Here is a 26,682-nt window from a genome sequence, read left to right as displayed (position 1 = left end):
TCCTACCCAAAAACTATGTGGAATCCCAAGTAAACCTAGGTCAACCATATTCAGTGGTATTAGTGTGCATAGTAATGTACTAATGTAATGCCCCAGAGGAGGAGTCTTTACTATTTTTATGGTGGGTGTTCTCTGGTATGTCGCTATTCACCTTGTCAGGGCACCTTATTGGACAATGTGTGTATTTTGTGAGCTATATGTTGCTCATTAGAATGTTTTCATAGTAACATATGTTAACACTTTCAGATCTCCTGCTGTTAACCAAGTTGTTGCCATTGGCTGGGCCCTCAGAATATTCTAGAGGCAGTTCTAAATAGTTTATAACTGTGTTCTGCCCAGGCTTTTAGGACTTTCCTCAGATTATCTGATGTAGAGTATTCAGAGAAGATTGATATTACTGTATGTATGATCCAAGAAGGCTCCCAGCATTTCCCAGCTCACAGGCTGCTCTGACAGTGATGAAAAAAGGAAAATTTTGGCCCCAAAATTAAATAGAGAAGATTTGCACTTAAAGCCAGCCTTGGATTACAAGCCTTTGCTTGGATCATCAATATGTTTGGATTATAAGCCAGTTTTGTATTCCTGTAACTGGCGTTGTGACTATAATTATAATTAAAGCAACTCTGAATTGGAGAATTATGTTTTATGGCTAACTGCATTGTTATCAGGGGCCTCCACTAGTTTATGTATTAGCATCAGCCTGTACTGTGAGCCAGGCAATTATAGCCAATTATTGCCCCGGATGACAATGTCACTTCTTAGTGTCTCCAAAAATGCATCAAGATTGAAGGATACTCTTTTGAACCATATAAGGTCAGTGATGGGACTGCCCTTGTAAGGGCATGAGCTAATATGCAGTTCAGCGATTACTAGAGAGCATATTTTGCATTTGCTCCTATGAATCTCCTATAATGTATGGTTTGACAAGTTCACTATGGTTGTTCAATCCAAAAATAAGTGGCTACATACCTGTAATTCTTTTTTGCTTGTAGGACATTATTTTATTTTAATTAGCACTCAATTAAATGTTAGGTTTTAGTAAGAGCAGCTTTCTTGCTTTGATTTTCGATTGTTGGGGATAATGGCTCCATCTGTACTACACTCTTTAGCAGCTAGAGGATATGCTGTCACCCAAATGTCTGGATTATTCTAATACATACAATTTCATTAAAAAGATTGAAATACATTTACTTTAATATCCCTTTTTGTATTACGGTCAGACCTTAGAAGTATGATATAGCATTTGGGGGAGAATATAAAGAACAGTAATGCTGCATTAGAAGCCAAAATAGCAAATATCTCCACAGCCACCATATATTTTCCTTTCGTTGAGAGATACGTTGGGATAAAAGATATCCAGACACTGCAGAGCACCAGCATACTGAATGTAATGTGTTGAGCCTCATTGAACGTGTCTGGAAGCTTCCTAGATATAAAAGCAATAATAAAGCTAAAAACTGCTAAAACCCCAATGTATGAGACTGCAGCATAGAAAGCCATGATGGAGCCTTCATTACATTGTACTATCAGTATCCCAGGAATTGTTTTACTATCAAGTTCTACATATGGCGGAGCAAATATCATCCATGCTACACATATTATAAACTCCCCCAAAGAACACAGAATGACAAGTCCGGTAGAAATCCTGGATCCTACAGCTTTTTTGAATGTGCTTCCAGGTTTCGTAGCATTGAATGCAATGAGAACTGTCACTGTCTTTCCAAGAATCGAAGAAATAGCAACAGCGTAGATAATCCCAAAGGTGGTTTGTCTCATGAGGCAGGTCAGTTCCTCAGGACGTCCAATAAATAAGAATGAGAGAAGGAAACAAATCATCAAAGACACCAGGAGAACATAGCTCAGGTTACGGTTGTTAGCTCTGACCAGAGGAGTGTTCTGGTTTTTGATAAAAACCCAGAGTATCAATGAAGTAATCAAAAACAAGATGGTGGCAATGACCGCCAATGAAAGTCCTAAGTCCTCCTCATAGGATAAGAAATGTATAGGACGTGTAATACATTTATCTCTAGTCGGATTGGACCACTGGTCATCAGGACAACTTTCACAGAATTCCATGGCTGTAAAAGAACAAATATTACAAATATTAGAACAAATCTATATTAAGACCTTACTTTTACCATTCTGCCATTATCTCCTACCATCCATCCATCCATCCAAAATCCTTATCTTAACTTCATTTTATATTACAATTTCTCATGAAACCGTTGTAACACATTCTTACAACAAACTAAAACAGCCCTTGACAGAACATATCCCATATCACTACCTGGAGAACAAACATGTACACTAGAGATGAGCGAGACGAGACGGCTCGTTGCTCGGACGAGTATTTCCCCTGCTCGAGATCGAGCATTTAATTAAAAAAACACAGTGAAGAACAATGAAGAATAGAATAAAAACAGTGAACACAGTGAACACAGGATCATTTAAGTGAAAAACACAGTGAAAAACACAGTGAAGAATAGATTACAGATGTTCGGCACATCTGCTTACTTGTCGGAAGATACGCGCGGAACGGTGCAAACAAAATAGTATGTGAAGAACAATATATATGTGTGAAGAAGACATGGGGCAGCGGCAGCATGGAGACATGGGGCAGCGGCAGCACGGAAACATGGGGCAGCGGCAGCATGGAGACATCGGGCAGCGGCACGGAGCGGCACGGAGACATCGGGGAGCGGCACGGAGACATCGGGGCACGGAGACATCGGGGAGCGGCACGGAGACATCGGGGAGCGGCACTGAGACATCGGGGAGCGGCACGGAGACATCGGGGCACGGAGACATCGGGGAGCGGCACGGAGACATCGGGCAGCAGCACGGAGACATCGGGCAGCAGCACGGAGACATCGGGGAGCAGCACGGAGACATCGGGGAGACTTCAGTGGAAGAAGAGCAGCGGATCCCGGGACAGCGTATCTCCCGACAAGTAAGCAGATGTGCCGAACATCTGCAATCTATTCTTCACTGTGTTTTTCACTTAAATGATCCTGTGTTCACTGTTTTTATTCTATTCTTCACTGTTCTTCACATCTGCTAACTTGTCGGGAGATAATATACGCGCGGAACAGTGAAGAATAGATTGCAGATGTTTGCATCCATCTGCTAACTTATCAGAAGACATTCTTTTTCAATTAATTAACACATTTTATTCCCGAACCATGGTCCCTTTGAAAAATGCTCGAGTCTCCCATTGACTTCAATGGGGCTCGTTATTCGAGACGAGCACTCGAGCATCTGGAAAAGTTCGTCTCGAATAACGAGCACTCGAGCATTTTAGTGCTCGCTCATCTCTAATGTACACATAAAACTCTCATTTTATAAAGCAACGGTCATCCCATAGCATCTTAGGAAATGGTAAAGAAGAAGACATTAAGGAGCTTTCACCCCACGTTTTGTGTTTACACTTTTATTGTAATCTCTATCAGAAATCCAGATTTCTGAGAAGCCACATTACGGAAAGCAATCATGCTCAGTGGCAATTTTATTCACCTTTGGTATTCAGCTATTTTCCAATTCTGCAACTGAGCCATTTTCAAGTTGTAGAAAAAAGGCAAAAATGTATTAAGTGTGGTGCTACTCTTGTAGTACCTCAAGTGACCATGAGTCATTGAAGCTATCCACCCTATTTTGGTATTTGTTTTACCCTTTTTAACTGAGTTGACTTCCTTTTTGAAAGTTTCACCATTTCCTCGGGTAGGGTTAATGGCATTTAGACAACACAGGACAGACTTAGGACTCAATAGTAGTCATAAGTGGGTCCAGATCCATAAAGCAAAATGGCTCAGTGGTTAGCACTACAGCCTTGCAGGACTGGAGTACAGGGTTCAAGTCCCATCCAGGTCAACATCTGCAAAGAATTCGTATGTTCTCTCCTTGTTTGCATGGGTTTCCTCCGGTTTCCTCCCACACTCCAAAACATACTAGTTGTGAGCCCCATGGGGACAGTGACTGATTTGGCAAGCTATGTATAGGGCTGTGAGTGCTATATAAATAAAGGAATTATTATTATTATTAACCCAGACTTCAGTCAGAGATCTGGGATCAGTTCACCACCCCCATGGTAACAGTAGACTGGTGTTTATACGCCACAAACCCTGCCCAAGGAAATGGTCAAACTGTCATACAGGAATTCAATGCAGTAAAAAAGGGTAAACCAAATACCCAAGCAGGCTAGAGAGCTTCAATGACAAATCTCCTAATATCACTCCTTTCTCTACAGATATTATTGCACATCGGTAGCCAGGACAGATACCAGGACTTACATCTCTGCAACTGGATTAGGTGCTGTGTGCTGCCAGGTTCTGGTGCTTTATCGCAACTGACCAGTATTCTGATGTTTCCCAGTGTCATTCACACGGATGCTTGTCCTAAGGGATCCCTTACGGTGGACTATTCGGGCCTGTGGTTAGTGGTGGCAACATAACAGTCCATGCCAAGGAGCTCTGGCACCCGAGGGCCCATGGAGTGATGCTGGAGTGATTGTTGTACTGCGGCTCATTCTGGGCTGCAGCCTGGGTGGAGTAGCTCCACATGGGCATTTGATGGCCTGCAACAGCTCTCTAGATCAGCAGACTATTTGGTGATGAGAGGTTGCTTAGTTCTGCATGAGGAGCATCAACAGGTTGCATTCAGGTATAAATGGTAATATCTGTGCATGAATTTCACAGCCACTTAATGTTCAATGTGCCCATAATAGTTCAGGGAAATTCAAGCTCTCCTTGCTAGGAGGAATTCTCTTCATATTTGATTTTTTCATGCCTAAGCTTGTGTAGTATTCAAGATTTAGTCAATCGCAGATCCCTCCTTTGAAAACTGTTAGCATCTGTAATAAACTTTATTTGGGCTCATAGGAGGCATAGAGTGTCTACTTCAATGTTGTAATCAGTTCTACTGGGCTCAATGGCATTTACAAAAATGATTTGGTATAAGAACGTACATTCCAAGTTATGAAATTAAAATCACAATTATTAAGGATTTTACTTCAAGTGATGGGGGATATTTATAATACGCTGGCTCTCATGCATTTTCACAGGCTTCAGCCTCTTTATGTATCGGGCAGGCTGCTGCACAGCGTTTATTCTAGCCAGGCCCGCCTGGCATAGAACGAAACTCAGCCGATGACTTTTCGTGAAAAGTTGCCGGCAGCAGCGAATGTGCAGGCGCGGGACAGTAACACCTCGCTCCGGCCCACTCCCGGTTGCGCACTCTACATGACTGTCCATGCTCTCATTCACGTCCCTTCATGCCCCACTGGTGTGAAGGTGGCAGATTGGAGCAAAAAATATGCCCCAATGTGTGAAATACACCAAAAATACAAGCGCACACAAAGAAACTTCACATACATAAAGCAAAAGAGAGTAGCCAGTGACTCTTGTACAGAACTGAAGGGGGGTCGGTAATCAGAGGGGCTGTATTCTTCTCAGCAAGATCCAATAAATATTTGGAATTTCTCTTGTGAACTGGAGGGTAGCTTCATGATGCTAGAAATGTATCTAAGTGACTGCATTATGTATAAATATAGTTTTAAGAATAAGAATTTGTTGCATAAGGAGCAGAATACCAGGAAGCACTGGATAGTCCCTAGGGCTCGCCAGATAAAACGTTTAATAGGGCAAATATTATCTGATATCTATCTGCGAATGTCGAAAACTGACCAATACTTTCTAGCTCTTGTCTTGGACTGTGATGTTCCTGGGAGCACTGTTAGTAACCTGCTGATTGGCCTTTGCCTTTAGCTTAGGTTCTCTTAGCGTTGCTCTGTGAGCTAACAAAATATGCCCATAAAGTAGGGCCTGGTGGCCCGCTAAGCTAAGGGGCCCATTGGTGGATTCACCAATGGGCCAGTCCGAGTCTTCCCTAGTTGTTTATAGGACAATTGTAAGTTTTGCCCCAGGCTGATACATGAATGGTAAAATAAATGTTAAATTGGGTATTGTATATACCTGGGCCACTTGTTATCTCTCCATCACTACACGGTACGCAGTCAAAGCAGCACGCTAGTTTACCATTCTTTAAAGACTTCCAGTTTCCTAGAGAACATGGCTGGCTGCACAACGACTGAGGAGTCTAGAGAAAAAAAGTGAATGTTATTCCTCCATATCCTAACTTTATAAATTATAACCCTGAAGTTATCTTTCAAGAGGAAATCCAATTTTACATTAATCTCTTAACCCCTTAAGAAATAAGCCACTTTAGGGCTTTTGTACCAAGCCCAATTTTTCAAATTTTCCCTGTTTAATTATAAGCGGTTATAACTTTGGAACACTTTAACATATCCACGGGATTTTGAGATTGTTTTCTCAAGACACATTGTACTTCAAATTAGTTTTGCTTTTAAGGCAGATAATATTAGCACCCAAATAACTTCATAACTAACATTTCTCGAATGTAGCCCATGCATGCTGAAAGCATGTTCTAAAAAGCAGTTTTATGGCCTTTCATAGAATTGATAGGGCCCCCCCGTCACGTGCCTGGCGTGGAGGGTGCAGATTGTCAGGGTGAGTACCCTGTAATGCCATATGAAAGCAGGAGTCATAGAGCTTGTGCAATCTTAAAGACATACATGTATGTAAGGATTAGAGATGAACGAGCACTAAAATGCTCGGGTACTCATTATTCGAGACGAACTTTTCCCGATGCTCGAGTGCTCGTCTCGAATAACGAGCCCCATTGAAGTCAATGGGAGACTCGAGCATTTTTCAAGGGGACCAAGGCTCTGCACAGGGAAGCATGGCCAAACACCTGGAAACCTCAGAAAAGGATGGAAACACCACGGACATGGACAGGAAACAGCAGGGGCAGCATGCATGGATCCCTCTGAGGCTGCTTAAATGCAACAGCATGGCCATGACAGAGTGACAGAAAGAAGCTAGATAGCATCTATAACATCCAATAATTGACCCTGACACTATAGGGGATGGCATGCAGAGGCAGCGGCAGCAGCGGCAGGCTAGAGAGTGTCTTGGCAACATACCCCAAATGGACTCAGGCTTAAAACCAATGGGTGGCAGAGAGGAACCAAAGGAGGTGAGCAAGAAGCGCTCAAATAATATCGGTAAATGATAAAAGTTTGCCAGTATATTTTGTGGATTACACAGCAGGGTGGCGACAAAGTTAACAAGTTTGATGTGGAAGCCATGAAAACAACCCAAAATTCTGCCTGACACAGCTCGTTTGATAAGGGGACCATGTATGGAGGCAGTGAACTAGTAGTAGATTAAAGGTGCTGCAGTTAAAACTATGTTAGTTGGATCTTGGGATGGAGCTGGCGCTCCGCTGCCAGGCGAGCTTTCGCCAATCCAAGCCCCTGTCTCTAGGCTACTCCCCAAACAGCACTTCTAAGAACCTTTTGTATAAGATCAAGTGTAGTAGCGTTCTTATAAGTTTGGGATATGGCGGGTGAGGGGAATGTAAACAGATGCGCAAGAAGCGCTGAAATAATATCGGTAAATGATAAAAGTTTGCCAGTATATTTTGTGGATTACACAGCAGGGTGGCGACAAAGTTAACAAGTTTGATGTGGAATGCCCTGTAATAGCTCTTGGGCGGTGTGCCTTTTATCTCCTAGGCTCAGCAGTTTGAGCACCACCTGCTGTCGCTTAGCGACGGCACTGCTGCTGTGCCTAGAGCTACCGACTGATGGCGCCATGCCCACGGATGGTAATTCGGAGGAGGTGGAGGAGGGGTGGGAGGAGGAGGAGGTATAGTCGGCCTTTGAGACCTGGACCGAGGTAGGCCCCGCAATCCTCGGCGTCGGCAGTATATGACCAGCCCCAGGGTCAGACTCGGTCCCAGCCTCCACCAAGTTAAGTGTAGTAGCGTTCTTATAAGTTTGGGATATGGCGGGTGAGGGGAATGTAAACAGATGCGCAAGAAGCGCTGAAATAATATCCGTAAATGGTAAAAGTTTGGCAGTATATTTTGTGGATTACACAGCAGTGTAATCAACAGATGCGCAAGAAGCGCTGAAATAATATCGGTTAATCCTTAAAGTTTGCCAGTATATTTTGTGGATAACACAGCAGGGTGGCGACAAAGTTAACAACTTTGATGTGGAATCCATGAAAACAACCCAAATTTCTGCCTGACACACCTCGTTTGATAAGGGGACAATGTATGGAGGCAGCTATAAGGACGACTTTTGGAGGTAGCAATGGAGACAAAGTGTGGAGGCTGCTATGGAGACAATTTAATTTGGATAGTGCCTGTATGTGGCAGTCCAAAAAAGTTTTCAAACCAGAGGAGCAGGTAGGTGGCCCTCCAGAAAAATGAAATAGATTGAGTGCCTGTATGTGGCAGTCCAAAAAAGTTTTCAAACCAGAGGAGCAGGTAGGTGGCCCTCCAGAAAAATGAAATAGATTGAGTGCCTGTATGTGGCAGTCCAAAAAAGTTTTCAAACCAGAGGAGCAGGTAGGTGGCCCTCCAGAAAAATTGAATAGATTGAGTGCCTGTATGTGGCAGTCCAAAAAAGTTTTCAAACCAGAGGAGCAGGTAGGTGGCCCTCCAGAAAAATAAAAATAGATTGAGTGCCTGTATGTGGCAGTCCAAAAAAGTTTTCAAACCAGAGGAGCAGGTAGTTGGCCCTCCAGAAAGATGAAATAGATTGAGTGCCTGTATGTGGCAGTCCAAAAAAGTTTTCAAACCAGAGGAGCAGGTAGGTGGCCCTCCAGAAAAATGAAATAGATTGAGTGCCTGTATGTGGCAGTCCAAAAAAGTTTTCAAACCAGAGGAGCAGGTAGGTGGCCCTCCAGAAAAATTTAATAGATTGAGTGCCTGTATGTGGCACTCCCAAAAATTGTTTAAAACAGAGGACCGGGTAGGTGGCCCTCCAGAAAAATTAAATGCATAAAGTACTATAGCTAGAGCCAGTGGGCCCTGTCAAAAAATAGCCAGTTTCCTCTGCTTTAGTGTACAAAGAGGAGGAGAAGGAGGAAAATGAGGAGGAGTGCATAAATTATTCAGGTTGAGCTTCCTTCACCTGGTGGAGATTGGAAATTATGAGAAATCCAGGCTTTATTCATCTTAATAAGCATCAGCCTGTCAGCGCTGTCAGTCGACAGGCATGTACGCATATCGGTGATGATGCCACCAGCTGCACTGAAAACCCGCTCGGACAACACGCTAGCGGCAGGGCAGGCAAGAACCTCCAATGCGTACAGCGCCAGTTCGTGCCACATGTCCAGCTTTGAAACCCAGTAGTTGTAGGGAGCTGTGTGATCATTTAGGACGATGGTATGGTCAGCTACGTACTCCCTCACCATCTTTCTGTAAAGATCAGCCCTACTCTGCCGAGACTGGGGACAGGTGACAGTGTCTTGCTGGGGTGACATAAAGCTGGCAAAAGCCTTGTAAAGCGTACCCTTGCCAGTGCTGGACAAGCTGCCTGCTCGCCTACTCTCCCTCGCTACTTTTCCCGCAGAACTACGCACTCTGCCGCTAGCGCTGTCAGAAGGGAAATACTGTTTCAGCTTGTGCACCAGGGCCTGCTGGTATTCATGCATTCTCACACTCCTTTCCTCTCCAGGGATGAGAGTGGAAAGATTTTGCTTGTACCGTGGGTCCAGGAGAGTGAATACCCAGTAATCGGTGCTGGAATAAATTCTTTGAACGCGAGGGTCACGGGATAGGCAGCCTAGCATGAAATCTGCCATATGCGCCAGAGTACCAACGCGCAAGAATTCACTCCCCTCACTGGCCTGACTGTCCATTTCCTCCTCCTCCAACTCCTCCAACTCCTCTTCTTCTGCCCATACACGCTGAACAGTGAAGGACTGAACAATGGTCCCCTCTTGTGTCTCGCCAACATTCTCCTCCTCTTCCTCCTCATCCTCCTCCACCTCCTCCGATATGCGCTGAGAAACAGACCTGAGGGTGCTTTGGCTATCAACAAGGGAATCTTCTTCCCCCGTCTCTTGTGAGGAGCGCAAAGCTTCCGACTTCATGCTGATCAAAGAGTTTTTCAACAGGCCAAGCAGCGGGATGGTGAGGCTGATGATGGCGGCATCGCCACTGACCATCTGTGTTGACTCCTCAAAGTTACTCAGCACCTGACAGATATCAGACATCCACGTCCACTCCTCATTGTAGACTTGAGGAAGCTGACTGACCTGACTACCAGTTCTGGTGGAAGTTGACATCTGGCAGTCTACAATCGCTCTGCGCTGCTGGTAAACTCTGGATAACATGGTTAATGTTGAATTCCACCTCGTGGGCACGTCGCACAACAGTCGGTGAGCGGGCAGTTGGAGGCGGCGCTGCGCTGCCCTGAGAGTGGCAGCATCTGTGCTGGACTTCCTGAAATGCGCACAGATGCGGCGCACCTTCATGAGCAAATCAGACAGATTGGGGTATGTCTTGAGGAAACGCTAAACTATCAGATTTAACACATGGGCCAGGCATGGCACATGTGTCAGTCTGCCGAGTTGCAGAGCCGCCACCAGGTTACGGCCGTTGTCACACACAACCATGCCTGGCTTCAGGTTCAGCGGTGCCAGCCACAGATCAGTCTGCGCCGTGATGCCCTGTAATAGTTCTTGGGCGGTGTGCCTTTTATCGCCTAGGCTCAGCAGTTTGAGCACCGCCTGCTGTCGCTTAGCGACGGCACTGCTGCTGTGCCTAGAGCTAGCGACTGATGGCGCCATGCCCACGGATGGTAGTTCAGAGGAGGAGGTGGAGGAGGGGTGGGAGGAGGAGGAGGCATAGTAGGCCTGAAAGCCCTGGACCTAGGTAGGCCCCGCAATCCTCGGCGTCGGCAGTATATGACCAGCTGCAGTCTCAGACTCGGTCCCAGCCTCCACCAAGTTAACCCAATGTGCCGTCAGCGATATATAGTGGCCTTGCCCGGCAGCACTCGTCCACGTGTCCGTGGTCAGGTGGACCTTGTCAGAAACGGCGTTGGTCAGGGCACGGATGATGTTGTCTGACACGTGATGGTGCAGGGCTGGGACGGCACATCGGGAAAAGTAGTGGCGGCTGGGGACCGAATACCGAGGGGCGGCCGCCGCCATGAGGTTGCGAAAGGCCTCGGTCTCTACTAGCCTATAGGGCAGCATCTCCAGGCTAAGCAATCTGGAGATGTGGACATTAAGGGCTTGGGCGTGCGGGTGGGTTGCACTATATTTCCTTTTCCGCTCCAGCGTCTGGGGTATGGAGAGCTGAACGCTGGTGGATGCTGTGGAGGATCGTGGAGGCGACGATGGGGTTTTTGTGCCAGGGTCCTGGGCAGGGGGCTGACTATCAGCTGACACAGGGGAATGAGCAGTGGTGTGCACGGCCGGAGGTGAACGGGCTTGGTGCTACTGAGTGGGGTGTTTAGCATTCATATGCCTGCGCATACTGGTGGTAGTTAAGCTAGTAGTGGTGGAACCCCTGCTGATCCTGGTTTGGCAAAGTTTGCACACCACAGTCCGTCGGTCATCCGGTGTTTCCTTAAAGAACCTCCAGACTTCTGAAAATCTAGCCCTCGCCGCAGGAGCCCTCGCCACGGGAGCTTCACTACGTGACACATTTGGCGCTGATGCACCTGCTCTGGCCCTGCCTCTCCGTCTGGCCCCACCACTGCCTCTTCCAACCTGTTCTGGTCGAGGACTCTCCTCCGTCTCAGAAGCACTGTGTTCACCCGGCCTCTCAACCCAGCTTGGGTCTGTCACCTCATCATCCTCCGATCCCTCAGTCTGCTCCCCCCTCGGACTTCCTGCCCTGACAACAACTTCACCACTGTCTGACAACCGTGTCTCCTCATCGTCGGACACCTCTTTACACACTTCTTCCACTACGTCAAGAAGGTCATCATCACCCACAGACTGCGACTGGTGGAAAACCTGGGCATCGGAAAATTGCTTAGCAGCAACCGGACAAGTGGTTTGTGACTGTGGGAAGGGTCCAGAAAACAGTTCCTCAGAGTATGCCGGTTCAAATGCCAAATTTTCCTGTGAGGGTGCAGACTGGGGGGGGAGGAGGCTAAGGTGCAGGAGCTGGAGGAGTGCCGATTTCGGTGACATGGGGGGACTGCGTGGAAGACTGACTGGTGGACAAATTGCTCGAAGCATTGTCGGCAATCCACGACATCACCTGTTCGCACTGTTCTGGCCTCAACAGTGCTCTACCACGAGTCCCAGTAACTTGAGACATGAAGCTAGGGAGTGTAGCTCTGCGGCGTTCCCCTGCTCCCTCATCAGCAGGTGGTGTCTCACCCCGCCGAGGACCACGGCCTCTGACCCCTGCAGTAGTTGGACGCCCACGTCCCCGCCCTCGTCCTCTACCCCTAGCCCTCGGGTTAAACATTTTGAAAATGAAAGTTATAACTTGAATTTTTTTTTTTTACTTTTTTTTGTGTTTTTTTGTGGTTTTTTTTTTTGTGTTTTTTAGTTTTTAAAACCAAACGATGCTATCCTATTGCTATGGCTATTTTCTAGCCAAGTATGAAAGCACACTGCTATGCCAGATGAGATGACGCTGAGTTATGAAAAAATAAACGTAAAATAAAAAGTAAAGGGCAGACTGTGCCTAATTGAAATCCAACCCCTAATAAATTGTCCCACTTCGGTCTTTGCGATGGATATGTGCGTCACTAAGCGCTAAACACAACGGTCGCAAGTCTCACTACAAATTCCTCACAATATGGTAGTAGATGCACTACAGCAAGGACAGCCACCAGCAGATCAACCAGAAATAAAATATATAACGCTATTGTAGGCCTAAGTAAGCCGTTTGGATTCTCCTATGGCTATTTTCTAGCCAAGTATGAAAGCACACTGCTATGCTAGATGAGATGACGCTGAGTTACGAAAAAATAAACGTAAAATAAAAAGAAACTGGCAGACTGTGCCTAATTGAAATCAAACCCCTAATAAATTGTCCCACTTTGGTGTTTGAGGTGGATATGTGTCACTAAGAGCTAAACACAACGGTAGCAAGTCCCCCTGCAAATTCCTCACAATATGGTACTAGCTGCAAATAAAAAAAAAAAAAGTATAACGTTATTGTAGCCCTAAGAAGGGCTGTTGGGTTCTTGTAGAATCACTCCTGCCTAAAACTATTCTAATAGAACAGCCTAACGCTTTCCCTGACCAGCAGCAGCTCTCTCCCTAGCGGCATCCAGACACAGAATGATCCGAGCAGAGCAGGCAGGGGCTAGTCTATTCCAGGGTCACCTGATCTGGCCAGCCAACCACTGCTATCGACGTGTAAGGGTACCACGTCATGCTGGGTGGAGTGCAGAGTCTCCTGGCTTGTGATTGGCTCTGTTTCTGGCCGCCAAAAAGCAAAACGGCGGGAGATGCCATTTTCTCGAGCGGGCGAAGTATTCGTCCGAGCAACGAGCAGTTTCGAGTACGCTAATGCTCGAACGAGCATCAAGCTCGGACGAGTATGTTCGCTCATCTCTAGTAAAGATGCATCAACAGACCCCATTTCCTGACATACATGTACGTCTAAATGCATTAAGTTGTCAAAGATCAGAATGATGTCTGCTTTTGATTTTCAGTTTTTTGGCAAAGCACTCCAAAAGCTGCCTATAGCATTTTTCCATTTACAGAACCATATAATGGCTTGTTATCTGCAAACAAAAAAAGTTCATTTAATACCCATGCAATTTACTGGGAATCTAGAAAAACACCCCCCTTTGTTCCTTGACTTGATATGATCACAGGGTTTTCAAATTTATAGACAGGAGAGGGAGCCCAGGGCTATTCCAATCCCCCTTCCTCCAACCCCACCTGGAAGAACCTGGACAGATCCCACCTCTTTGTTTAGGAAATGCTCTATATCCTCCTCTCAGACCAGCAGTGTGGAGCCTGTGAGATGGAAAAGCTGCAGTGCAGGCCACATCTATTGACACATCTGCCTGTGCTGGAAGCTTTGAGATCTTTGGCAGGAGCTGTCAAGGTTCGGGCAGATGCATCATCACTTATCTTACCTGCGCCACAGCTCATAATGCTTTGGAGGAAATTGGCGGAAAGAGAAGGAAAAAATTGAGTACCTGTATCTCATTTTTATTTACTCTTGAGGATAGGGGGTGACTTAAATATATTGAACAAGGAATTTGGTAATTATGTGGAGGGCACTGTGACTTTGCTACTATGGGGGATCTATTATGGGGGAGAACAGTTACTTAGCTACTAAGTAGGGGCACTGTGACTTGTGTACTAAGTGGGGCACTGTGACTTGGCTACTTAGGGGAGCACTATGACTTGACTACTGTGGGGGGGGGCTGTGACTTGGCTACTATGGGGGACCTGTGGCTTGGCTATTATGGGGGAGCACAATTACTTAGCTTCTAAGTTGGGGCACAGTTACTTGTGTACTAAGTTGGACACTGTGACCTGACTACTGAGGGGAGGCACTGTAATTTGGCTACTAAGGGGAGGCACTGTAACTTGACTACTATGGGGGGAACAATTACCTGGCTACAGAACAATACAGCACAGGGCTCTTGATAGTATTAAAGTTAAATTACTACTCTACTGAAGCGCAAAGCTAAGAAAGGAATGCATGATATGCATGGAGAAGGGGAGGGGGACTCACAAAATTTGCCAGTCAGGGGCCCCGAAAATCCTAGTGGCAGCCCTCTTTTAGTTGTATATTTTGATAGATAAGCTTTTTTTGGTATACGTGGAAACCTAACATGTTTATTATTTATTATAGTTTATATAATTATATATGTGTTGTAAGGTAAGGTGGGTAAGAAAAATGTGTATATTTTTTCATTTGTTAAAATTAATTCCAAAATCTAAAGGGTCCTTTATTTTAGCTTTTTATCTTAACCTCTTCCTGCTCTGCCCTGTAATAGTATGGTGCAGTTAAAGGGGCCTAGAACAATCCCAACATCAATCCCAGTTGTTATAGGGAGGTGCCTGCTATATAATACACAAAGGTTTAAAGCCAAAATGCCAACAAGCACAGCGTTTGGTGTTAAAAGGTTAATGATTTTCCAAATTGATAAAGATGTGTCACCTCTCAACTGGATCTGTGTGTAATAAGATTTTTCAAAGGTAAATAAAGCAGTTTTTTCCCACTGTATTTATTTCTGGCCATTAATGTAATGTAAATGCTTCACTGTGAATGTGAGCACCAAAACTTTAATGTAGGCCCCCAACCTTTCTATTCTAATGTAATATTTCATAGTTTGTTATCAATATCAAATAGAAGTTCTCTTTTACACATGCTTGGACAGGTCCACCAAAATACCAAAGGACCCTATAGTGGATCAAGGCTCTGATGACTATTGAGCTTTGAGAAAAAAATTTTATGAATAAAACAATAGGGTTATGTTATCAAGGTTGTTTGTCTAAGAAGCCTGTAGCCAAGAGGAATAATATAGGTTACATATGTAGAATAAAAAAACCTATAAAAATTTACATTACATGAGTGCTACCTCATTGAAACTTGGATTCCAGATTATCGCACTATTGTTCATTCTGATTTGATTAGAAGATGATACAGACCAGCTGCCAACAATGGGTTTCCTTATTGTTTTATTGGAGTCTGCAACAAAGTTCAAAATATCGAAATTTCCCTCAAGTATTTCTCGATTGTTTAGAAACAAATTTCTACTGGATGCAGTTACATGTTTTAAGTAATAGTTGAGCTAAAGGGGAAGAAAATAATAAAAAATAAGAGGAAAAACACATCACAACGGGTTGTCACACCTTCAAAAACAATAGCAATTTTGCTGCAGACACAGAAACCTTTACCTTTAAACCTTTTACAAAACTACAATTTACTAAAAAAAAACATTTTTCTTTTAAATTATTTACACAAGTTGCTTTATGTTCAGTGGAAACCACCATAGCACACCATGGTGTCCAACTCAGCAGCATAGTTGTATCTAACGATATTTATATTTTCTCATTTTAGTTTTCTAGTTGTCTAGTCCTAGTTTCCTGTAGTGTCTTAGTTGTCTTAGGTGAATTCTCATTGGCCGTTTTATTTTGCTTTTGTTAAAAAAAAATGCTATGCAATTTTTTTCCATTTTTCAAAATTTGAACAACTTTTGATGTCTCTAAATAAAGTATTTTAGATCCAAAATGTATTTTCTACTGCATGTTTACATTGCGGTCTAAAACATTTTTTACTCTGCTTTTTTTCAATGTGGTGAAGTCATGCAAGTCAGTGCTGTCTTCCATTTAAGACATTTTTGTGACTTTTTAAAAAGTCCCTGTTGGCGAATACATCTAACTTTAGTCTAAACAGCTGGATTTGTTAGATAAAAACAACAAACCCATTAAAAAACATTGCACCAGGAGTTGTGGTGCAAATACGGGAATGTCCCAAAAAAAGCAACTCCAATCTGCACAAAAATCGACAAGTTTTTTGTTTTTATATTAAGAAGAAAGGTAGTGATAAATCTCCCCCTTTGCTGCAGTTAAGAATTTATCTGTCATTTTGGGGAGGCTAATGACATCACAGGGGAAAGGCAATCCTGCAAAAAATGGCATCTTTCAGTGCCTCTGGCAGGTTAGTGTCGGCCTGTGGCCACAGCCACTTTAATAGCAACTATGACAGTGGCATTTAAAGAGTTAACACCAGTGATCAATGTCAGCCAGAACCCCGAGGGGACATTGAGTTGAACCCAAGCCCAGTCCAGAACCTCTAATTACGTTACAGGGGACCCTAAAACACAATGGGGCACATTTACTTACCCGGTCCAGTCGCGATCCAGCGGCGTGTTCTCTGCTCTGGATTCGGGTCCGGCCGGGATTTATGAATGTAGTTCTTCCGCCGTCCACCAGGTGGCGCTGCTGCGCTGAAAGTCATCTCATCGCGCCGGAATGCACCACCTCGGACCAGGTGAAGGTAAGCGCTCCCCAAGCGACACTTTTTCGTTTTTTAAATGCGCCGGTTTTTCCGAATACGTCGGGTTTTCGTTCGGCCACGCCCCCCGATTTCCGTCGCGCGCATGCCGGCGCCGATGCGCCACAATCCGATCGCGTGCGCCACAATCCCGGGGCAATTCAGGTACAATTGGCGCAAATCGGAAATATTCGGGTAACACGTCGGGAAAACGCGAATCGGACCCTTAGTAAATGACCCCCAATGTTTTGTAAAAACCCCCTCAACAACAGTTATTTATCTTTGTTCTGTAAATTTACTCCGATCTTACTTTGAGCTTCCATAATTGAATTTGATTTGCCGTTAGTTGTCCATCAAGGTGTTTCTGTAATTTCATGTGATTTAATATCCTTGATATTAAATAAACAATGTTGTAAATTGCGTAAGGAAAACTATAGATATTTTCATCATCATGTGACACAAGATTTTTCCACAATGTATCATTTGCACAGCTCTCTTGAATTGTTAGGTTACCGTGAATATCAAAACATCCGAGACCAAAACGCCAGAAGTGAATTACAAAATTATTATCTGGCATGTTTTGAAGTGTAGCCTGAAGCAAGAAGTCATGAAATCCTGTAATTTTTCCTTTCTGAATTGTTATTAATAAGGAACCATTAAATTTGTTAGCAAAATGAGAATGTTTTTGATCAATAAAGATATCTATTTCTGCTGATGCTATCCAGACTTTTCCTGTAACTCCAATTGACCCAGCTCCAAGAAAACCAATAAGGTAAATCTCCATACAAAGTAAAATAATAACGTTGGCAGAAGAGGTTTTTATTCTATTTGTGACCTCTTGGTCTCTTTTTTTAAAATCTTTTGGAGCTCTAGAAATTGCTGTTAAGAACGCAACACAAATTCCATGTTTTTCCATTTCCTTTTTAAGCCCCAAACTTGCTAATTGATTGCTGTCATCATCCGTTGCAATTATCCCGACCCATGTCCAACCAAAGTGGACCAGGAGTTGAATAATGGCCTGAAATTGAGATAATTCACTTGGTAGAGTCCGATGAAGGAATGGAAACTTCTCCCGGTTATTAAAAAATGAATGATGTGCCCCATAACTTATCTGTATGATATAAATAAATATTATAACGTTGGGAAAATAAGTTGTAAAATGACACCATTGTGAGAAATTTCCTGAGCCAGAACAGAGTCCCCCATGCACATCAGACAAAAATCTGATTTCACCGAGTTTGACCAATGATCTTATGTGTATGGGGCCGTCTGACTCAAGGATAGATATCAGAGAAGATAAGCATTGGGAAAGTTGGAATTCAACTCCTGCACTTCTGTTCTGTCAGAAGTGTCTGTCAGAAATGTTTCCAATCATTGTACAAGTTGTTGTTGAGATAGCTATATCCTGTGTAAGGACTGTTGAGTAACTACCTTAATGCAATCAGTGTTGTATTTCTTGTTGTAGTTACTATACAACACAAAATCCTGTATTGTTGAATAAACTACTATATGCTACATATGCAAAATTAGCCGTTCAATTTGCTGAGGATTGCCTTCGCCTGGACATTAGACGCCTTTTTTTATGTGTCAGACTCTGGATCTCTGGAAGGCTAGTCTAACTTTTTAGTGTAATTTTTTTGCCACATTTTAGGAATCCACCTTTTTTTACACAATCAGATTGTAATTTTTGTAATCACTTGGCACCCAGACTGTCCTGCCTTCTTGCCTCAACATATCCTAGGTGATATGGGACAACCACCTAGGTTGGCGGTCCCTCCCAAAATGTGGACACCAAACAATAAAGAACAAAAGGGGGACATCAGCAATCTATAAACAAAGAGAAAATGTAACCTCCACTACTGAGTAGAAAAAGGTACAAAATTAAAGCCGGCTCACCCAACCTTCAGACCGTCTTGGCTGTACTCTCTTTGTGGAGATATCCTGGTGCTCGGAGAAAACAATCCATAGCCATATAGCGTGAACAGGAAAACAGTGATAAACCGGCACAACACGACAGACTTCACATGGGTACGATGCCAATGCTTTTCTTCTTTATTGGTTAAAACGCCATATACATGAGGATACAGGTAGGTTGACGCGTTTCGACGGGGAACCGTCTTAATCTTAATATTGGTTCCCCGTCGAAACGCGTCAACCTACCTGTATCCTCATGTATATGGCATTTTAACCAATAAAGAAGAAAAGCATTGGCATCGTACCCATGTGAAGTCTGTCGTGTTGTGCCGGTTTATCATCAGCAATCTATGTTACAACAGAAATCTCAAATCAGGTACATAGTCAAAAAGGAAAGCTAAATATATCAGAAACCAGAAGTAGTAAAACAATAGCATGGATGATAGAGCTGGCAAAGAGGCATTAACAAGCAATGAAAATAGTACACACCACAGGATACTTTTCTGAATAGGAAGTCTGCTCCAGGTGAGAGAGCCGGGTTTTCCAATCACCAGTACAGCCACTAGAGAACTGTGTCAGACTTCTGACTAATGTAAACCAGATGGAATTCAGTGACTTCTCAACCTGAAAGTATGAACTGTGGAAGACTCTGACACAGGTGTAACATACTTACAATATTTATATATTAATTGTTTTTATATCAATGCAAAAATCCTACCTGTGGATACCTATAGAGCTGAGTGAGCCGAGCTATAGTGTAGGTAGTAGATGAAACCAAATGTCCTACTACAGCAACCGTCTTCTGACTCTTCTGACATATATAGTTGAGTACTGGATCTTGAGTCTCTGAAATGATGTTTAGGACACTTCTTACAGCCAGATTCTCACTGGTACAAGAGTCATAGATCTGGTATCCTAATGTTAAATTGGGAAGAATATCAGTTCTATTGTTCATCTCGTTGATAGCAAACAAAAAGGCCAAGAAATGCTTCAGGTATTCATATGATGCCCTGTAAGAGGGAGCATAAATCAAAGACAATTATAACTAAAAAAAAACTGGATTTTTTCTTTTAACGTACAAACTATCACAGTAATCATTTAATGATTTGCCTACTTACCAAACATATCAAAATCAAAAAAGTAGAAAAAAATGACAAAGGGGTATTCTCGTCTGGGCATTCACATTCATTTTCATTAAGCTGCCATATATATATACATTTCTTCAATTAGATAATTTAGTCATGTTGTCTCTTAGAAACAAGACTGACTCTTCAGATACGACCACCTCTGCTGGAGGGATTGCACAAAGAAACAAATTGCTTTTGTATATGAAATGTCCGGGAGTTACTGCGTGTCCCCCAGCTGTCCTGTGGTAATGATCGCTGAATCCTGGTGGTCCAGCAGGACTCTAAAGCGCATGTCTGGCCACCACTGCCAGAGTGCAAGGTGGTCGTATCTGAGGAAGCTATTAACTTCACACAGGAACATTTTTTTTAATTAACATCCAATTAAAGAAATGTTTACATATGGCAAATGAATTTAATTAAATTTAAATCCCTCGATGGGAATACCCCTTTAAGGAAAAGAGTTGCAAAAAGCCATAGGAAATCATCATACCAGTGGAAATTAGTAATGAATCAGTAATTAATGAGCAATCATGCAAATAGTAAAAAATAATATCAGGGGGTTCAACTGATATAGGGGGTCTCATTACCAAGAAACTTTTCGTGATGGGTAATGAGCTGTCTCAAGACCTTAATAAACATACTGTTGTAAAATTGCATTGATAACTGAAAGATTTCGAAACTACTGAAGGTTCCAGTAGTTGTAGGACTGCAATCCGGAAGTAGAAATAACCTTATTTCACGATTGACCTACCTAAACCAGATGCTTCCTGGAAGATTTCAAAGAGGAGGTAAAATAATCATCAGCACTATTGTTCTTGAGTGAAGGTCCTCCAGCAGAGAGCAACAGAAAGACCTCAAACAAGAAGTTACATTTTTAAAGAAATCAATATGAAATGTATTATACCTTCATGCCCTGTACACATGTTCTTTGAAAGGCTTTGAGAATATAGTCTGATCAGTTGAGACCAAAACTGAACTATTTCGATGCCATTATATGGAGGCCAAAAAGCATGTCCTATCACCCCAAGAAACATAAGAACAAGTGTTCTGGTGGTAACCAGCTGGTGTAGGGCAAATTTGATATAATTATAGGAAGGATGAATAGACTAATGTTCCAAGACATTCTTAATGAAAACCTGCTGCCAATACTAAGACAAGGAAATCAGGGTGGACATTTCAGGTAGTCAATGATCCCAAACACACATTTGAAAACATTCTGCAGTTTTCAGATAAAAAAAGATATAGCTACCTGATTGGTGCAGCCAATTACCTGACCTGAATCCAATGGAAAATCTATTACAAAAAATTAAAGCTCAGGGTTCACAGAACCCTCTGAACGTGAAGTGTGTATGGAAGAATGGGATAGAATCACACCTGAGCAATGCATTCGACTAGGTTCTTCATACGGTAGGCATCTCCATGCTGTCATTACCAACAAATGCTTTTTGGACACAGTATTAAAAAAATTTCATTAAGCATATTCGATACCTTTTCCTATGTCATTTCTTAGAATTTATGGATACATATATTTACTGATTTCTTTTCCATTCTGGATTGGATGGGTTGTTATCGACATCTGGTGAGAATGTCATGTCAATATCACCGTTAGGCTGCATTCACACAGCCATATGGGGGACATATATACGGCCGATGTATATACGTTGGATATACGTTCCCGATAGATTGCAATGGGCATATGGCACCCTACGGGAGCGGTATGGTGCCACCCGTACTGTTCCATACCTCGTGAAAAGATAGGACATGTCCTATCTTTTCCCAGAATACAGTGGCGTGCCACATGTCTCTCTATGGAGACGGGCGGGGGTGAGCGCCATTCATCCCCGGGTACGGTACGGCGGGCACACATTAACGTGAATGTAGCCTTAGGCATATGTTTAATTAGAAAATTGGGGACTTAGTGAATACTTATTTCACCTACTGTATAGTGTACACACTCAAGAACAGAGCAGCAGTACTACAATGGTCCAAATTTTAGGTTATGCCATCCCATAATACATTAGTCTACTGTACATATGAGTTGATATTGTATGGACTCCATAAGTACATTTACAAAAAAGTTCCATTTGACACCTCACTAAAACCCTTTGGTCATTTGTTTTTTAAAACTTCACTTTTATTCAGTTGTCACTATTAAAATTAACATAAAAAAGGTCTCTTAAAGAAGGAAAGCATTAAGAATCTACAGTACTAGAGATATATACCCAAAAAACAAAAGTATTTACAAGTCTTTTACAAATGTATCAACAGTTTTTACGAACTCATTTATTTATACTGGGTTAGCTTATTGGCCTTACAAAAACTGATGTTCTACGACATGCATATCATTCGACCCCTGTACAACTGCAAAAGAAATTTAATGTAATGTTATGGATATATTATTTATTCACTAGTTCTGTAGGTTTTTAATTAATTTCTTTGTTAATGTTAATTTTACCGTGACAAATGAATAAAAGTGAAGTTTTAAAACCAAAAAATGAGCAATCGGTTTTAGTGTTTTACTTAAATAGACCTTTTTTTGCTTAATTTACTATACAAATGAGCAGTAAGTGCGTGTCTTTCTATTGTATGTATAATGTATATATACAAATGTAACAAACACTTGAGTGATCTTAAACATCATATATACCATTGATTTCAATACTTTGAAACAGTACGTACCCAAAGCAGCAACCACTTGAGGGTAGTTCTGAAAAATGTACTGTATCCATACTATATTGAAGAAGAATTTGTAAAATGCCTCCTAGGATGATGTCTCCATCTTTAGAAGAACCCAGAAGTGATTCATTGTCAGGAATAGGAAGCTCACAACCCAAGTGATCCTTAGAATACAAAGATACCGGCAGGAAAAACAGGAATTTTATAAAGAGCATTGTAATAGATTTGAGGAGAAGACGTAGAGGGAATATTTCTGGACAGGTTCTCTCCATCCTTGATTTCTGGCTGTGATCTCAGTAGTCATCTATTGTCGGGCTGACATGGAACGTGATGTCTGAGACGTGTAGCCTGGCTGGGATATATCCTGCACACAGCTCTCTATCTCACTCTTATAAAGCCGTGATATTCCCTTGATGTTTTGGTACTTTTTTCTAAACATTATTATTAGTCTTATAACTTTTTACACTTACACTTTTATGGTTTTTGTCTGATTATTGTCATCAGTCAGAGAGGCTAATTGTGTATATTGCGTAAAGGGATTAGGGTGAAATATGGCTACAGCTCAGTGTATTACTACTTCTAGCAGTGGTGGATATAGACATCAAGGGGCCCATAGCTAAAATAAGGCTTGTACCCATCCCCACTTCCTTAAAATACATGCAATAAATTTTGATACAAGGTCCCCTTATAGATATTGGAAATTATGTTTCGATTAGCTTTTGGAAGGCTTGTACTTTTAGGGGATAAAACCTACAGACCTACATCCTATCATCCTGTGTGCACAGGGGTCGCCACAACTATCATGCGACCTTCCAACTTAAATACTTTTACGTAAAAACTACAAATGTGCTTAAGAAATGAGACCTTTATTAGCTAACCAGAAAAAAAATGTTGCAAGCTTTAAGGTCACTTCATCAAGCCAGGATGCAATTGAAGTACTGAGAGAAAAACACAATTCTAACCTTCAGTCCGTCCTAACAGTTTCAACCACTTTGTATCTATCTTTTAAAGTTCACCTACTGACACAGGTAGAGTGGAGGGGGAGCAAGATATGTCATAACTCTGCGGCTTCAGCCCCTCCTATTCATCAGTGCTCAGACATGTAAACAAAAATCCACAGAGAGTCTGCAGACAGCAATAAACTAAGTAGCAAGGCTGCTTAATCACTTGATGAATATTTAGGGATTATTATTAAGGCAGTAAAGGCACATGTTCAACTTATGTGTGCCAACCCCTCTAAATAGTGATTTGAATGTTGTTAGAGCTATGTATTCCACAATGCAAAAGTGTGCAATATTTATGCACTGACTGACAATGCTAATCATATTTGTTTTTGCTCATCAATGCATCCTACAAATCTTTTTTGTCAGTTTATCTATGGTAAGCCATTCTTGATTTTGTGTGTTATTTTGCATAGAAGCCTGCAGTTTCTGTACAATATAATTTTGTTAGTTTCTTTTGTAGGTGATCCTGGTGTATCAAGACTAGCAACAGACAGTGCCGGGATGAAGATGAAGAGGAGCAGAAGGGAGTATTTCTAGGTGGTTGATTTCCTTTAATGCAATCATTTTTGGTTAAGTTTCTGTCTGAACTGCCAAAATTCGTGGAGGTAAAAAACTGGACGTGAAACAGCGCTTCTCAGAGTAAATATTGCTTTATTTCGAAATCGGACTACGCGTTTCGGGGGCGTAACGCTTCCTCCCTCAGGTCCATATAAACATACAGGGTTCAAAGATACAAAATTGTGAGACTTTGGTCTCTTTGGGGGTAGAGAAAATCTGTAGTAGAAGAGTAGCTCGAGAATAACCCAGCAACAAGTACGGATTTTCAACCTCTCCTCCCATAACCTTACAGAAGAGGAAAATAGGCTTTTCAATAAAGGCCTCTCTTTCTGCCCGACCACCAAATCAAAAGAGATTGATCTATTTCTAGATCTAAATAGTTTCATACGGAAACTTACTCTAAAATGACATTTCTCGATCACAAAGGCGAAAAGCAAAGATACACTGGAAGATCAAGATGACATTTACATCCATTCAGCATTCAAACCCACTTCAAGTTTCAACCCAATTCAGAGTAGAGGTCCATACATAGAAACATTTTTTTCTATGGTCTCCTCTGAATTCAGATCTCTGGAAAGACTCCAAACACAGAAACAAAAATACAATCTTTCGGGACCAGAGAAAAAAAGCCCTTAACGACTTGAAAAACAACCCAACCCTTACAATCAAACCAGCAGATAAGGGAGGTGGAACAGTCATTCTGGATACTGTAGACTACATCAAAGAGAGCCTCAGGATTCTCTCAGACGAGGATTATTATCAAAAAATAGACCATAATCCCAGTACGGAACATCTGGAATTGCTGTAACCCCTCATCTCAACAGCCCATGGCATGGGGATTCTAACTAAAAAAGAACATGACTTCATTATTCCAACCCACCCACGGATGGCCTTATTTTACTACCTTCCCAAAGTTCACAAAGACCCCAGCAATCCAACGGGTCGGCCTATAATATCTGGGATCAACTCCATTACATGCAATCTATCGGCATACGTGGACTCCTATTTGCAACCTTATGTTAAGGCCCTTCCCACCTACCTCCGGTATTCTTCCCAGCTAATCACAGAATTGGCACTCCTCCATTGGGATACCACATTCAGCCTACTGACGATGGATGTAACTGCATTATGCACCAACATTTCCCATGATTTAGGCATTAAAGCAGTTCAAAGTACACTCCAAATAGACTCCTCTCTACCTACAGCTCAAGGAGATTTTTTAATCCAAAGTATTAAATTCATACTTGAGCACAATACTTTCAGCTTCCAAACTCAAGTTTTTCAACAAAAAAGAGGCACGGCCATGGGGACTCAGTTCGCACCTAGTTACGCAAACATCTTTATGGGCGAATTTGAGTCCCTCTTTATTCTTAATAACCCGGAATACACCTCCAAAATAAAACTATTTAAAAGATATATAGACGATCTCTTTATCGTCTGGAAAGGAAACAAAGAGGAAGCAATTGACTTTGTCAATGCAATTAACCAAAACGACTGGGGCATCTCTCTTACTTTGAATTTTTCCACAACTCACATTGAATTCCTTGACCTATTGATATCAACAAACACCGATAGGAATGGCCTCATTACAAGCACTTATATCAAATCTGTTGATGTGAATAGCTTTCTCGACTATAACAGTGCACATTACAGAAGCTGGCTAAATAATGTCCCCTATAGCCAATACAAGCGTATTAGAAAAAATTGCTCAGAAGATTCCACGTTCAAGGAACAATCAAAAATCTTACAAAGACGATTCAAGGAAAAAGGATACCCTAAGGAGATCCTAAAAGATGCCTTCAAAATAACCCAGAAGCTCTCCCAGAAAGAATGCCTAGCCCCAAGAGAAAAACAAGACTCGACCGATAACAGAACATTAAATTTCTAACAATGAGGGGATGAGGGCCAAAAGGGTAATCGGGTAACACCCATAATAAATCCAGAACAAAAGAGTATATACAAGAGGGTGTACATGAAATAGGATCATACAACTTTATTTGAAAATTTACAAAGGCATGGTTAAAAGCATTTAAAAATGCCCCTGGTCCTTTCCTTGGGACCCCTTCCGTGGACCTGGTGCCCACAGGCTCAGGTTCATACTCACCAGGATTATCACTAGGCTCTCTTTTTGTCCACTCGTGTCTCTTTTTTCACAGTGCATCTTTATAATTTTATTATGATCCATGTAATTCCCGAATGCACATTAACTGTTTTCACTTATTTCCTCACAAACATTCTCATGTATCTATGTGTTTGACTTTCTATATTAGGTACCTCAAGGTAGTATTCCTATTGCGATTGCCTCCTCCTGCTCACCATGTCACGATGTGCCTCCTGTCCGAATAATCCCTTTGGAGACCCTGTCCATCCACCGTATCAAGATCTGGGAATATCAGCCCAAACATGACCTCTCCTAACCACTGGCTCACAAGCATGGGCCCTTCATTCATCTATTTTAATTGTCTTTGGACTTTATATTCGTTATTTGGTCTTTTAGACCCTTATTAGGTCCTTTCTGCGATTATACAAAAACTATATGCACCTTACGTCTTTTGCTACTACTTTTATATCGTATTTATCATTGTTAG

The 26,682-nt window shown here is 42.4% G+C and overlaps 1 protein-coding gene across 1 annotated transcript; it reads right to left on the bottom strand.

Annotated features, from left to right (window-relative positions):
- Positions 1-1,035: 1,035 nt before the first annotated feature.
- Positions 1,036-24,793, bottom strand: LOC140070118 (vomeronasal type-2 receptor 26-like). The gene is made up of 8 exons (XM_072116451.1): positions 24,758-24,793; positions 22,536-22,696; positions 19,448-19,739; positions 17,126-17,926; positions 15,398-15,610; positions 5,967-6,090; positions 1,192-2,078; positions 1,036-1,149 (listed from the first exon to the last, which is right to left on the bottom strand). The coding sequence occupies exons 1-8, from the start codon at positions 24,791-24,793 to the stop codon at positions 1,036-1,038; spliced, it is 2,628 nt and encodes an 875-aa protein (XP_071972552.1).
- Positions 24,794-26,682: the final 1,889 nt, after the last annotated feature.

This window comes from Engystomops pustulosus, chromosome 7 (assembly GCF_040894005.1).
Source record: "Engystomops pustulosus chromosome 7, aEngPut4.maternal, whole genome shotgun sequence".
Taxonomy (NCBI): Eukaryota; Metazoa; Chordata; class Amphibia; order Anura; family Leptodactylidae; genus Engystomops; species Engystomops pustulosus.
This window is presented reverse-complemented; position numbering and strand designations above follow the sequence as displayed.

What these genes read in the sequence shown, in the direction of transcription:
- LOC140070118 (XM_072116451.1), bottom strand. Translation starts at nt 24,793, where the DNA reads ATGACTGTTCCACCTCCCTTATCTGCTGGTTTGATT. An exon ending in TCAAGTGGTTGCTGCTTTGG is followed by an intron (nt 19,740 to 22,535) that starts GTACGTACTGTT and finishes TCCCTCTTACAG; the next exon opens with GGCATCATATGAATACCTGA. An exon ending in TTCAATTATGGAAGCTCAAA is followed by an intron (nt 15,611 to 17,125) that starts GTAAGATCGGAG and finishes CTTCCCCTTTAG; the next exon opens with CTCAACTATTACTTAAAACA.